General features: G+C 52.8%; 2 protein-coding genes across 2 annotated transcripts; one reads left to right on the top strand and one right to left on the bottom strand.

Moving 5' to 3' along the window:
* Positions 1 to 4231: 4231 nt before the first annotated feature.
* On the bottom strand, positions 4232 to 8356 carry IUM83_15660 (Pleiotropic drug resistance protein ABC Superfamily; the record flags this gene model as incomplete). Its single annotated transcript, XM_067940494.1, has 1 exon — positions 4232 to 8356. One exon carries the CDS (start codon positions 8354 to 8356, stop codon positions 4232 to 4234), a length of 4125 nt encoding a protein of 1374 aa, XP_067790603.1.
* Positions 8357 to 9726: 1370 nt separating this feature from the next.
* On the top strand, positions 9727 to 12315 carry IUM83_15661 (atp-binding cassette superfamily; the record flags this gene model as incomplete). Its single annotated transcript, XM_067940495.1, has 1 exon — positions 9727 to 12315. The coding sequence occupies one exon, from the start codon at positions 9727 to 9729 to the stop codon at positions 12313 to 12315; it is 2589 nt and encodes an 862-aa protein (XP_067790574.1).
* Between the last annotated feature and the right edge of the window lie 446 nt (positions 12316 to 12761).

Below are 12761 nucleotides of genomic sequence, written 5' to 3' on the forward strand. Positions count from 1 at the left end.
CAGTTCTGGCGAACACAGTTATTAGTCATAAAGCACCAAAACTTCCCCAGGATGCAAGCAGTAGCACGCGAATTTCAGGGATCGCGATCACGCTGGGCTGATGAATTTCGTAATATGCCCACATATTATGTGTGCATCTTGGGTGTGGAGTTGTAGGTTGAGAATGAACCAAAAAAGATGCATTTACTGCAAAAATACGAAATTCATGCATGATGCAAACTCCCGATACTGACATGAAAATTAATGCGTAAAGTAATCATCTAAAGCACAGTTATCAAGTTCCCCCCTCCCCCCCCCATTCCACCCTGATTCAACCGAGCTTTCTTATTTTCTTTTTGTTTAGGGCTTGAAATTTGGACTCTCGCTCATTACTTGCAGCGGAGCCCAGATCCCTTGCTGGTATTGCCAGGCTAAAACATCATGGCAACTGCAAGAGCTGCTTTAGGCTTGTTTATCGCAAACAAATTCTTTACAGACTCCATTGTTCTCTGCCCGCCCCGTTGAGCTGCGTGATGATATAGGCTTCCAACGTTAAATACAACGGATCATCCTTCGGCAGCGCCAAAACATAATTTCCATGTGGGATTGCCAACAAACTCCCGATCACCTTAGGTTTCGCTTTTCTTGCCATCCAACTCTTGAATAAATAAGTATGCAGGTTCTCGCCAACTTTCTTTAGGTCCGGGGTTTGCTGGACCCATTGGAAAAGCATCGCAAAGGACGAGTCCAACTTGATCGGGTGTTCTTTCATCAGGAAATTGTGCGTTCCAAGGTCGGAATACCTGCCGCCTGAGACGCCTCAAGGAATCTAAGCCACTGCAGAAACATTGAATTGTATTTCCATTCTGCATCGCCAAGATGTAAGATATTGAACACATTCTTTGGCTTTTCGCCAGACTTCATCCACGCCTCATGCAGCAGCTTGTGAGAGGGCGCAGAGCTTTCAAATAGAAATCGCTGCATCTGATCAGCGAAGTCTTTCTTGCCGGGGAGTTTTCGAAGCGCCACAAAAAGTGTAACCGGTTCTTCGTTTGAATTTGTCGTTCGCAGCAGCTCGAACATTCGGCTGTCGCTGAAGGCAAAGAAACCTTTCTTAGCCCTGTACTTCTCTACGTGCTTCATCCACTGGAGAAATGTTGGGTTGTCGATTGCCACTCCAGTTGATTGTAGACGTAACGCCTTAAAGGCATCGTCCGGGTCTTTATGCCGCGCCAGGGTCACCTTGTTTGCCAGGTACTGAGTGGATGATGAGACCTTCTCCGAAACGGTAGATAGCCCGGAGACAGTAATTCTGTCTTCGTCATGGCTGGTGCGCGCGTCATCCTGGATCCTCAACAGCTTTTGCGTCGTAACAGTAGCCTTATCAACGGTGAGATCATGCAGCGCAATCGCACTTTTCCGAAGATCGCTTTGGTCGGAACCCACGCGAGCCTCAGCATCCACAAAAAAAACGAGCAAGACAAGAAGCCCGACAAACGACGCGCTCATCGGTGTCGGCTCGGTTTCTTGGCTTTTGCGATTTCCGGGTGTTGAGTTTCGAGGTGAATTGCCCAGTGAGAGGTAAGGCACCTTCGGCCGAGAACCGATTATTATAGTCACCAGACCAATATGTTTACGATCGAGGGCAGATACATATATTGTGTGTTTCCGTTGTTTTGGCGATTCTTGTAAAACAACCATCAACTAAGATGGGTTAGGTTATTAGAGCAGATTTGCAGGGCACTAACGGAGAATTAGGAGCGGGAGTTGCAAGTCCGACTGAAGCACTTGCGAAACGCCAAAAGGACGAATGGCGCCCATTTTCGCAACATTTGGGGACTGAGGTCCTACGTAGGAGTACGGCAGGGTGCTGTCAGAGGACTCTTAGACGACCTGCCAGTAAGTTAGTATATGACGAAATATTGATTATGTAGGAACGATGATCGAACTCGTCCGAGAGTTGAGTTTCCTATCCTCTACGATTTAGGGACCTCCAAATACAGATTAACTTACAGCCCAAGTCCTACGAAAGAGTAAGCAAAATAACATTAAGACACAATACATGTAGTATAGTACTAAGCTTTTTGAACAGTGCCACTACTTTGTTCAAAGGGATTAACATTTGTGTCCAAGTTGTATGGAATGTAGTACCCTCTCCAAACTGATATTCTACGTCTAATATATCTGAAAGGTACATATATTGATTGCTGTGTTCAAAGCTTGTTATTAATACAAAACATGAAGTCCCCGACGGCAGCGAGCGTACCAGGTACTGGAACGTTCTGGTACTTAGATTTTGCTGTGATCTGTGATAGCGTGATCTCATGCAATGTGCACTTTAAATAAAACGGAAAACCACGCCATCACTGCTGAATAACTTCCCGTCTAGCATCCAATGATTGGCGCTCCACGATGCAAGAGCTTGTAAAAGAGCTGCCGCATGTTTCACAGGGCTGTCAGCATGCTCACATTATGTAGCAACACAGTGTACTGTACATTCACTGTGTTGCTACATAGCTGTCATAGCGTGATTTGCGGTCTGATCATGCGTTTTGTCTGCATATGATAATTGTGCTATTGTCAAAGAAAACTTGAATTCGTTCTTCACGCTATCAGTGGCGAGTTAGCCTGAATTCACTACCAAATACTTCGAAGTAATTACGAAGATAATGTAAATTGACTCACAAGAAAGTGCATCCATCGAGTGCGATATCATGTGCCAAACTAAGGAGTATCGAGATTCGTGGAGTTCACCAAGTTGGTGACCAAGCGGTGATCACAAAACTAGGTTCAACGTTTTGCTTCGGCGCGCTGTATACATGGTGATGGGCCACCCGGTGGGGTAGAGCACCATACCTGATGATGGAGGATCGAAAAAAAAATGATGTGCCGCTCCTCGTTCAGTTCAACCTCACTTCACATCTCGCCCTCCGGTAGACAAGTCGACCAGCCATGCGTGAGCACTGGGTTTTTTTGATGGCCTTTGTCGTCTTCCTCGCTGAATGGAGTTGTGCATCAGGACTGATTTCCCCGAAAGCTGAAGCGAAGAACCCGGGACACTCTAGTAGACTTTTACGATCGATTGACAAAGTTGATGGAGATGCCGAAGCGCGCGCAGGAATTTCGGGGCTATCAATGATCGCAGAGCCGGCAACAAAAGTTGGAACTTCGATTCGGGACCTGGTTGACAAGTTGTGGCTAACATCTCAAGCGACCCCGGCGACGATCTTCAAATTCTTGCGTCTTGGAAAAGCTCAAGTGAAGTTCGATGACAACCAGAAGCTTCTTCGGTGGCTGAACTACGTGAAAATGTACAGAGTGAAGAATGGAGAGACCAGATTCACTGACGCCGACCTTTTTAATTGCTCAAGAAGACGAATTCGGACGAAAGCCTGGTGATATTATTTCACTCGCTCAGACTAGTCTCGGGCTGGAAAAATTCTGCTGATACAATGCAGAGGCTTCTCTTCCAGAGTTCGTCAGCCGCGGATGATTTGTTGACCAATGTGTGGTTGAAATCACGAACAAGTCCTGAAGAAGTTTTCAAAATCTTGCGTTTTCAGCAGTCTTCATTAGTGAACAACCCAGCGTTCGTTAAGTGGGTCCGATATTCCGAGCAGTACAAAGCTAAGATGGGTGGATCGTATTCCGACTCGGATGCGTTGAATGTCTTACTGAAGGGGAGGTCCACCACTAGATTGGCGACAGCTTTGCAATCGCTCAAAGGCATTTCGGACCTGAAGAAATTCGCGGAAAACATGCAGACGCGTCTATTTCAGAAATGGATCCAATCTGCGTCGGGGAAGCCGGAGGATATCGCAAACTCCATGGTGGTTATGAACACTATCGTGGCGTTACCAAAGAGTAAGCCCGAGTACGGCATGCTGAAAGATTATGCCTTGTATTTTGCTGCAACTAAGAGTGGAGGGTCGACCGTGAACCGAGTGAAAACGTTTTTCGCCAGGAACAAACCTATAGCTGCGCTGAAAGCCGCTGCGCTGAAAGCCGCTGCGACAGCGCCGTAACCCCTTCGCTTGAGAGAACACACATCGATGAAGACATAATATGCGCTTTATTAGCGCTGAAGTACCCCATCGATTAGTTTTGGCCAAGCTCGTACCAGATCAAATGAAGTTGAAGCAATTGTTTCCATATTGTAGTCGACTTCTTCGTCACAAGAAATATTTAAGCGACTATTCTTGGGATATCCAGTCTACAGTATACACGCGCGTTCTCAACCTAAGAATTCTGCTCACCTTGTCTGATGGTTCACGTAACGCAGCGCCAGTAGCGTCGAGAACCGCAGAGCAGCGATCCACAATACCAGCACTCCGCAATTTTGCCAAATCTCGCTGTGTTTGACCAAGAAATTCGCCTCCATGTACTCCTTGAGCGTCATCCCGTCGGGTAGACTTGGTGGCGTTCCCGTCATTCGCTGACACCCGCGCTCACTGCCGTCTCCGTCACTAGGACAGTCGCCAAAGACAATCGCAGTGAGACTGGCGAACGCGTACTTGTGTGGTGTGAGATCGTGCAGCCACTTGTAGCCCCGCGGGATCGACACGGCGGGAGGGTTGAACCCCGTGAACAGGATGCAGATCGTGTTGATGAGCACCATGAAGACTGACGCCACCTCCATACTTGGCAGCAAGTAGACGAGGAACTGGCCGAAGTACGCCATCAGCAGTACGATCAAGGACAGGTTGAACCAATAAGTGAAGAACGCGGCAACCCCCGTAAACCCGACCATCGGGTAGAATATCGCCATGAACAGCAGCGTCGTCCCAAAGCAGTACGGGATCTCGACCAGCGTCGAGCCCACGAAGTACCAGAATGCATTATACGTCTCAGAAGCTCGTTCACGGTAGAATGATGTCCGCTCCTTTGAGGTGATAGGGAGCACCCCGTTGAAGCTGATGAACGTGATGTTGACGGCGCCCATGTAGACCATTCCCAGACCCGAGTTCACCCCTTGGTACGACTTGTACTCGGATCCAATGTACGTAATTCCGAGGGCAATAGCTAACACCAACGAAATCACGACACGGGTCAGATTGTAGGATGGCGTCCGCCAGTACAGATCGAACCAGCGCTTCGTCAAGAACACCGCCTGCACCCAATTACTCGCGGCGCGCTTGCGCTTGAACTCCAAAGGAGGCAACGAAGGTGAAGGCCGTGTGACACCCTCCCGGTCCAAGTTCGATTCGAGCTGGCGGTACTGTTCGCTCGACTTGAATAGCGATACGAAATCCGTCTTCGACCCATTTTCGTTGCCTACACCCGCGCCGATAACATCCAGCATCCACGTCGCCGGGTTATAGTCCCTCTCGAGTTTCCCCACACCGTCAATCGACTCGAAGTACTTGATCAGGTTCACCGCCTTCTCACCCAGATCCCCAAAGAACACCATCTCACCACCGCGCTTCAGCAGCAAGAGACTGTCGAACACTTCGAACACCATCGCCGACGGCTGGTGGATCGTGCACACGATGGTGCGACCCGTGTCCGCCACCTTACGCACGCCGTCCATGATGAGCTTGGCCGATCGAGCGTCGAGACCACTCGTCGGCTCATCCAGGAACAATACGCTGGGCTGCGCCGCCAGCTCCACTCCGATCGTCAGGCGCTTCATCTGCTCCGTGGAGCTGCCGCGGATGATCTGGTCGGCGATCGGGTGCAAGTCCAGCAGCTCCAGGCACTCGTTAACGGAGTCGTACTTCTGGCTGTCAGGGATATCAGCACCTTGGCGTAGGAACGCACTAAATGTCAACGCCTCACGGAATGTAGACGCGTCCGAGTGGATGTCCATCTGCTCGCAGTACCCCGTAGCGCGCCGGATAGCAAGATCGGTGGCCGGGTGTCCATTGAGCATGATGTTGCCACGGATTTCACCTCCAGTCTTGCGTCCTGCAATGACGTCCATGAGCGTGGTCTTGCCTGCTCCGGAGGACCCCATGAGTGCGGTGATAGTGCCGGGCAGCGCGAAGCCGCTGACGCCCTTGAGCAGGTCGATGGTGGCTTTGGGGTGCGTTGGGTCTGGCACTGAGTACCACAAGTCCCGGAATGCCAGTGTGACAGGTACGAAATTCTTGTCGGGTGATCTAGTGACGGGGATCGATACGTCACGGGTCATACTCTTGTTCGACGCTGCTGCTGTAGGGGTAGCCAACAAATTGTAGCTGACGTCTGATGCCGACATTTCAGTGCTTGCGCTCGTGTTGATCAGTTTGAGATTCACATTTACAGTGTCTTCGGTGCGCCAGAACTCGAGCACGGCCCAAGAGATCACCATGAAGAATATGTAGAGTGCCACGAGGTAGACGACCCCCATGTACAACCAAACTCGTCCTGTGGGCACGTCAAATGTGTTCAACGAGTACTCACTCATCGTCATGCCGTACGTCTTACAGTAGTCGATATCCCCGTAGACGCATACGTTGAATTTGGAATCAGTGTACTGGTTGACAGCAGCAGCGCGAATACCCCAGGCTTGGGGGCTGAACCAGTACATCCAGATCAAGTAGTCCGGAATCTGCCCCTTGGTGACCACGAAGCCGCAGAAGAGCGTGAAAAAGAAGAGCGAGAACATGGTGATCGGCCCTGCCACGTTCATATCCGGCGACACCACGGCTAAGAAGAAGAACCAAGCCGCAAACATCATGCTCGTCAGAAACACCACCAGCTCGAAGAAAACGAAGCCCCCGGCCGTAGCAACGAATCCACACATCCAGTAGATGATAGAACCGAAGACGAGAGTTTCGATCACCGCCAGCGGTATCTGGCTGACAGACGTCGCGAGAACAAAAGACGAAGTGCGGAAAAAATTGGCCCCGCGCTGCTTGTTGAAGACGTCACGAATCGCCATGAATGTCGGCACCTGCGCCGACTGGCCCAACGTCACAAAGTTGATTGCAACGTAGATGATGCCGATGACAACCTGAGCGTCAGTCTCATCAAACTGGTAAAACGTACTGGCATTCAGCAGACCCAGCACCACAGACATCAAGAACCGGCTCTTCAGCAACGCCGTATTGCGCAAAGTGACTGTCATTTGACGCCGTATCAACGTGAGCGTGCCGTCCCAGAAGTTTTGGTGGAACTCGGGTCGAACCTCCATGAACTTGGAGGTGTCAGACAGTAGTGACCGATCCAGCGGCGTGTTCAAAGCAGCCGCCATGTCGTCTCGAACAGATGAGGTCTCAAACGCGTGGGCGAACCCGTGCGCACTTGCGGGGCATGCCCCCACTTCGTACTGCCGCTGCTTGTTCGTGCCCAGATCCAACAGGAAATCGGCCACGTCGCGGGTGGCAGGACAGCGGAAGCCCAAACGCTCGAAGTACCTCAGCGCCTCCGACCGAGGACCATGGTACATCACGTACCCGTCGTTGAGCAGAATCACGTCGTCAAACAGAGCGAACACCTCCGGGGACGGCTGCAGCAGCGATATGACCACCGTTTTGCGCAACGCCTTGGCCAGGCTGCGCTGCGTCGAGATGATGTCGAACGTCGCGGCGCTGTCGAGGCCCGTACTGATCTCGTCCATGAGCAGCACGAACTTGTTACCGAACGCCATCTCGCCGGTCGTCACGCGCTTGCGCTCGCCGCCCGACACGCCGCGCAGCATGGCATCGCCCAGGATGGTGTTCTGACAGGCTTCTAAACCGAGTTGCCGGATCACCACGTCCGGGTAGTGCTGGTACGTGGCTCGGAGTACGTCGAGCGCCTGTTGGTTCTGCTCGGGCGTGCCGCGCGAGAACAACTTCTCCTCGTGCTTGGACAGCTTGCCGCCCGTGCACGTGTTGGCGAACTCGAGCGTCTCCTTGACGGTGAGCGTCGGCAAGTGCTTGTCGTGCTGGTCCACGAAGGACACGAACTGCGGCAGTCGCGCGCGCAGCACGCCTTGCGCAATGCCGTTGTACGTCACCTCACCGTCCACGCGCAGCGCGCGCTTGTCGGTGGACAGTCTGCCGCCCAGCATCTTGAGCAGTGAGGACTTGCCGGAGCCGGGCTGGCCCAGCACGAGCGTCATGGTGCCGGGCTTCAGCACGCCGCTCACGTTGCGGAGGATGTCTTTCGTCACGATGTGCTTCTTGGCGTTCATGCGGATGGCCGCCATCTTGACGGTGTTGGTGAGTGTGGGCAGCTCGGTCTTGAGGTTGGTCTCGTCCTTGACGACGACGTCGGCGGAGATGGAGACGTTGTGGAACCGCACCTCCATTTGCGGGAGCGGTTGTCCGAGCGCGGCCTGCATGCGCGTGAATATGTGCTCGTGCAGAGCGAGTGGGCCTTGGGCCATGAGAGCTTCCCCACTGTCGTGCCCGATGGGTGGGACTTTGGCCAGGCCCTTATCGTCGTTCTTGGGGATCAAAGGACCCATGCTTAACGCAGTCTCCGAGTAAGCGGATGTGAAGAAATTGGGAAATGGCGTCTGCGGGGTGGCGAGGTGCATTTTTGTGCTTGTAATTGCCCACTCGGAAGATGATGCACTTGGGGACACAGCACAATTGTGCTCATAATCACTTTCGCGGCACTAACGTCGAGGATTATGTAGCGATCATTGTTGATAATCTACTTGAATGGTAGATGTAGGCACCACCGCTCGACATCAAAAATGCACGTCAAGCTACAGTTGTGATACTAAACCTATCGAGGGAGTGATGACCTCGAGCGCCCATTTGTTCCATCTAGTGTTGTAGCCCACAACTTGAAGGGACCCAAGTGTAGTACCAACCAAGTATATCAACTTGAATTCCTGCCCTGTAGGGACCAAAGGTCCCACCTATACTTCAGACGTCGGGATGACGTGAGCTATCCACACTGAACCACACCAGTCGGCAAGACAACACTGATGCGACACATGTACTACACAGTGGACTTCGCTTAGTCATAAAAAAATACTTTCACAAGCACCCTTACCATGTGCCCAATGTCCCTGGACGAAGGTAACTGGCTGTTTTCAATGAGGCACCAAGGTCGAACAAATCCGGTAGACGAACACATTGACTGCTCGTCTATTAGGCATGTGTAGGAAATAGCATCCCCCAAATGTACTTTGGAAGGATACAGCTCTGAACGTGAGAGCTTAGCTGTTCCGACCGTAAGTGCCATAAGCACCAGACTTGGTCGACGGACCCAACAGCTCTATGTGTAGTGACGAGACTACCAACACGTATCGCCTTCGGGTTGTACCGACTAAACCGCAACAAATTCAACCAACACGTATCGAGCCAACATAATGAGACAACTGAGCAACGGTTGATGGCGGCTCACCCATCAACAAAACAGAAAATACCACAATTCTAGAAAATAGAATAATCATATATTATCTAAATTTAGTTCTAAAGTGGAAATATAATAGAACTTCTAATTCATTAACAATTTTCAGAAGTTACACTCTTCCGATTCTTCCTACGAACAGACCGTACATGAACACAGCAAGCAGACCGACCACGTACAGGCCAGGCCGGACGGGAGCTCGGCAAGCAAGGAATGCACTCTGACGGGCTGACCTTGCGCAGCTTCGTCCCTCACGTGTGCGGACGATTACAATGCCAATTGTTTATGCAGTACCCCGTGCCAAAACCAGGTGTGTTGAGCACGTTGACTCGATACGCAGTTCACTTACCAACTTGCACAGTGTAACTTCAACACGCTTCACCGCCACAACTTGCAATGGCAACCATTAGTACATGCAATTTCTTTGACAATGCACACCCATCCGTCGGGCACGACAGTGGGGAAGCTCTCATGGCCCAAGGCCCACCCGCTCTGCACGAGCTCATTTCCACGCGCATGCAGGCCGCGCTCGGACAACCGCTCCCGCAAATGGAGGTGCGGTTCCACAACGTCTCCATCTCCGCCGACGTCGTCGTCAAGGACGAGACCAACCTCAAGACCGAGCTGCCCACGCTCACCAACACCGTCAAGATGGCGGCCATCCGCATGAACGCCAAGAAGCACATCGTGACGAAAGACATCCTCCGCAACGTGAGCGGCGTGTTGGAGCCCGGGACCATGACGCTCGTGCTGGGCCAGCCCGGCTCCGGCAAGTCCTCACTCCTCAAGATGCTGGGCGGCAGACTGTCCACCGACAAGCGCGCGCTGCGCGTGGACGGTGAGGTGACGTACAACGGCATTGCGCAAGGCGAGCTGCGCGCGCGACTACCGCAGTTCGTGTCCTTCGTGGACCAGCACGACAAGCACTTGCCGACGCTCACCGTCAAGGAGACGCTCGAGTTCGCCAACACGTGCACGGGCGGCAAGCTGTCCAAGCACGAGGAGAAGTTGTTCTCGCGCGGCACGCCCGAGCAGAACCAACAGGCGCTCGACGTACTCCGAGCCACGTACCAGCACTACCCGGACGTGGTGATCCGGCAACTCGGTTTAGAAGCCTGTCAGAACACCATCCTGGGCGATGCCATGCTGCGCGGCGTGTCGGGCGGCGAGCGCAAGCGCGTGACGACCGGCGAGATGGCGTTCGGTAACAAGTTCGTGCTGCTCATGGACGAGATCAGTACGGGCCTCGACAGCGCCGCGACGTTCGACATCATCTCGACGCAGCGCAGCCTGGCCAAGGCGTTGCGCAAAACGGTGGTCATATCGCTGCTGCAGCCGTCCCCGGAGGTGTTCGCTCAGTTTGACGACGTGATTCTGCTCAACGACGGATACGTGATGTACCATGGTCCTCGGTCGGAGGCGCTGGGGTACTTCGAGCGTTTGGGCTTCCGCTGTCCTGCCACCCGCGACGTGGCCGATTTCCTGCTGGATCTGGGCACGAACAAGCAGCGGCAGTACGAAGTGGGGGCATGCCCCGCAAGTGCGCGCGGGTTCGCCCACGCGTTTGAGAACTCATCTGTCCGAGACGACATGGCGGCTGTTTTGAACACGCCGCTGGATCGGTCACTACTGTCTGACACCTCCAAGTTCATGGAGGTTCGACCCGAGTTCCACCAAAACTTCTGGGACGGCACGCTCACGTTGATACGGCGTCAAATGACAGTCACTTTGCGCAATACGGCGTTGCTGAAGAGCCGATTCTTGATGTCTGTGGTGCTGGGTCTGCTGAATGCCAGCACGTTTTACCAGTTTGACGAGACTGACGCTCAGGTTGTCATCGGCATCATCTACGTTGCAATCAACTTTGTGACGCTGGGCCAGTCGGCGCAGGTGCCGACATTCATGGCGATTCGTGATGTCTTCAACAAGCAGCGCGGGGCCAATTTCTTCCGCACTTCGTCCTTCGTTCTCGCGACGTCTGTGAGCCAGATACCGCTGGCGGTGATCGAAACTCTCGTCTTCGGTTCTATCATCTACTGGATGTGTGGATTCGTTGCTACGGCCGGGGGCTTCGTTTTCTTCGAGCTGGTGGTGTTTCTGACGAGCATGATGTTTGCGGCTTGGTTCTTCTTCTTAGCCGTGGTGTCGCCGGATATGAACGTGGCAGGGCCGATCACCATGTTCTCGCTCTTCTTTTTCACGCTCTTCTGCGGCTTCGTGGTCACCAAGGGGCAGATTCCGGACTACTTGATCTGGATGTACTGGTTCAGCCCCCAAGCCTGGGGTATTCGCGCTGCTGCTGTCAACCAGTACACTGATTCCAAATTCAACGTATGCGTCTACGGGGATATCGACTACTGTAAGACGTACGGCATGACGATGAGTGAGTACTCGTTGAACACATTTGACGTGCCCACAGGACGAGTTTGGTTGTACATGGGGGTCGTCTACCTCGTGGCACTCTACATATTCTTCATGGTGATCTCTTGGGCCGTGCTCGAGTTCTGGCGCACCGAAGACACTGTAAATGTGAATCTCAAACTGATCAACACGAGCGCAAGCACTGAAATGTCGGCATCAGACGTCAGCTACAATTTGTTGGCTACCCCTACAGCAGCAGCGTCGAACAAGAGTATGACCCGTGACGTATCGATCCCCGTCACTAGATCACCCGACAAGAATTTCGTACCTGTCACACTGGCATTCCGGGACTTGTGGTACTCAGTGCCAGACCCAACGCACCCCAAAGCCACCATCGACCTGCTCAAGGGCGTCAGCGGCTTCGCGCTACCCGGCACTATCACCGCACTCATGGGGTCCTCCGGAGCAGGCAAGACCACGCTCATGGACGTCATTGCAGGACGCAAGACTGGAGGTGAAATCCGTGGCAACATCATGCTCAATGGACACCCGGCCACCGATCTTGCTATCCGGCGCGCTACGGGGTACTGCGAGCAGATGGACATCCACTCGGACGCGTCTACATTCCGTGAGGCGTTGACATTTAGTGCGTTCCTACGCCAAGGTGCTGATATCCCTGACAGCAAGAAGTACGACTAAGGGCACTCCAAGTATCTGCTCTTTTTCGATGGAGGTTCCCGTGGTAATCCCGGACCTGGTGGCAGCGGAGCAGCGGTGGTCCGGGTCGGTGAAGGGTGGAGTGATTTTGAAATCTGCTGGGTTGCCAGCATGTCTTACGCGGCAACGTCGACGACGAACAACGTTGCGGAGAACATGGGGTTGCTAACAGGATTGCACGCCTGTTACAGATACAAGTGGGTGCCACTTCACGTGGTAGGGGATAGCACGCTAATTTTACATCAACAGCAGAAGCGACGACCTCCGAAGGCTAAACATCTTATCCCGCTGTACTGGCGAAGTCGAACGGTTGCGGATCAACTTGCGGTGCTTACTTGGCAGCACCATTTACGCTCTTACAACAAAATGGCCGATGCGCTAGCCAACTTAGCGATGGACACACGACGTAGTATGCAATGCACACCCAA

This window comes from Phytophthora cinnamomi, assembly GCF_018691715.1.
Source record: "Phytophthora cinnamomi strain GKB4 chromosome Unknown Contig45, whole genome shotgun sequence".
Lineage (NCBI taxonomy): Eukaryota > Oomycota > Peronosporomycetes > Peronosporales > Peronosporaceae > Phytophthora > Phytophthora cinnamomi.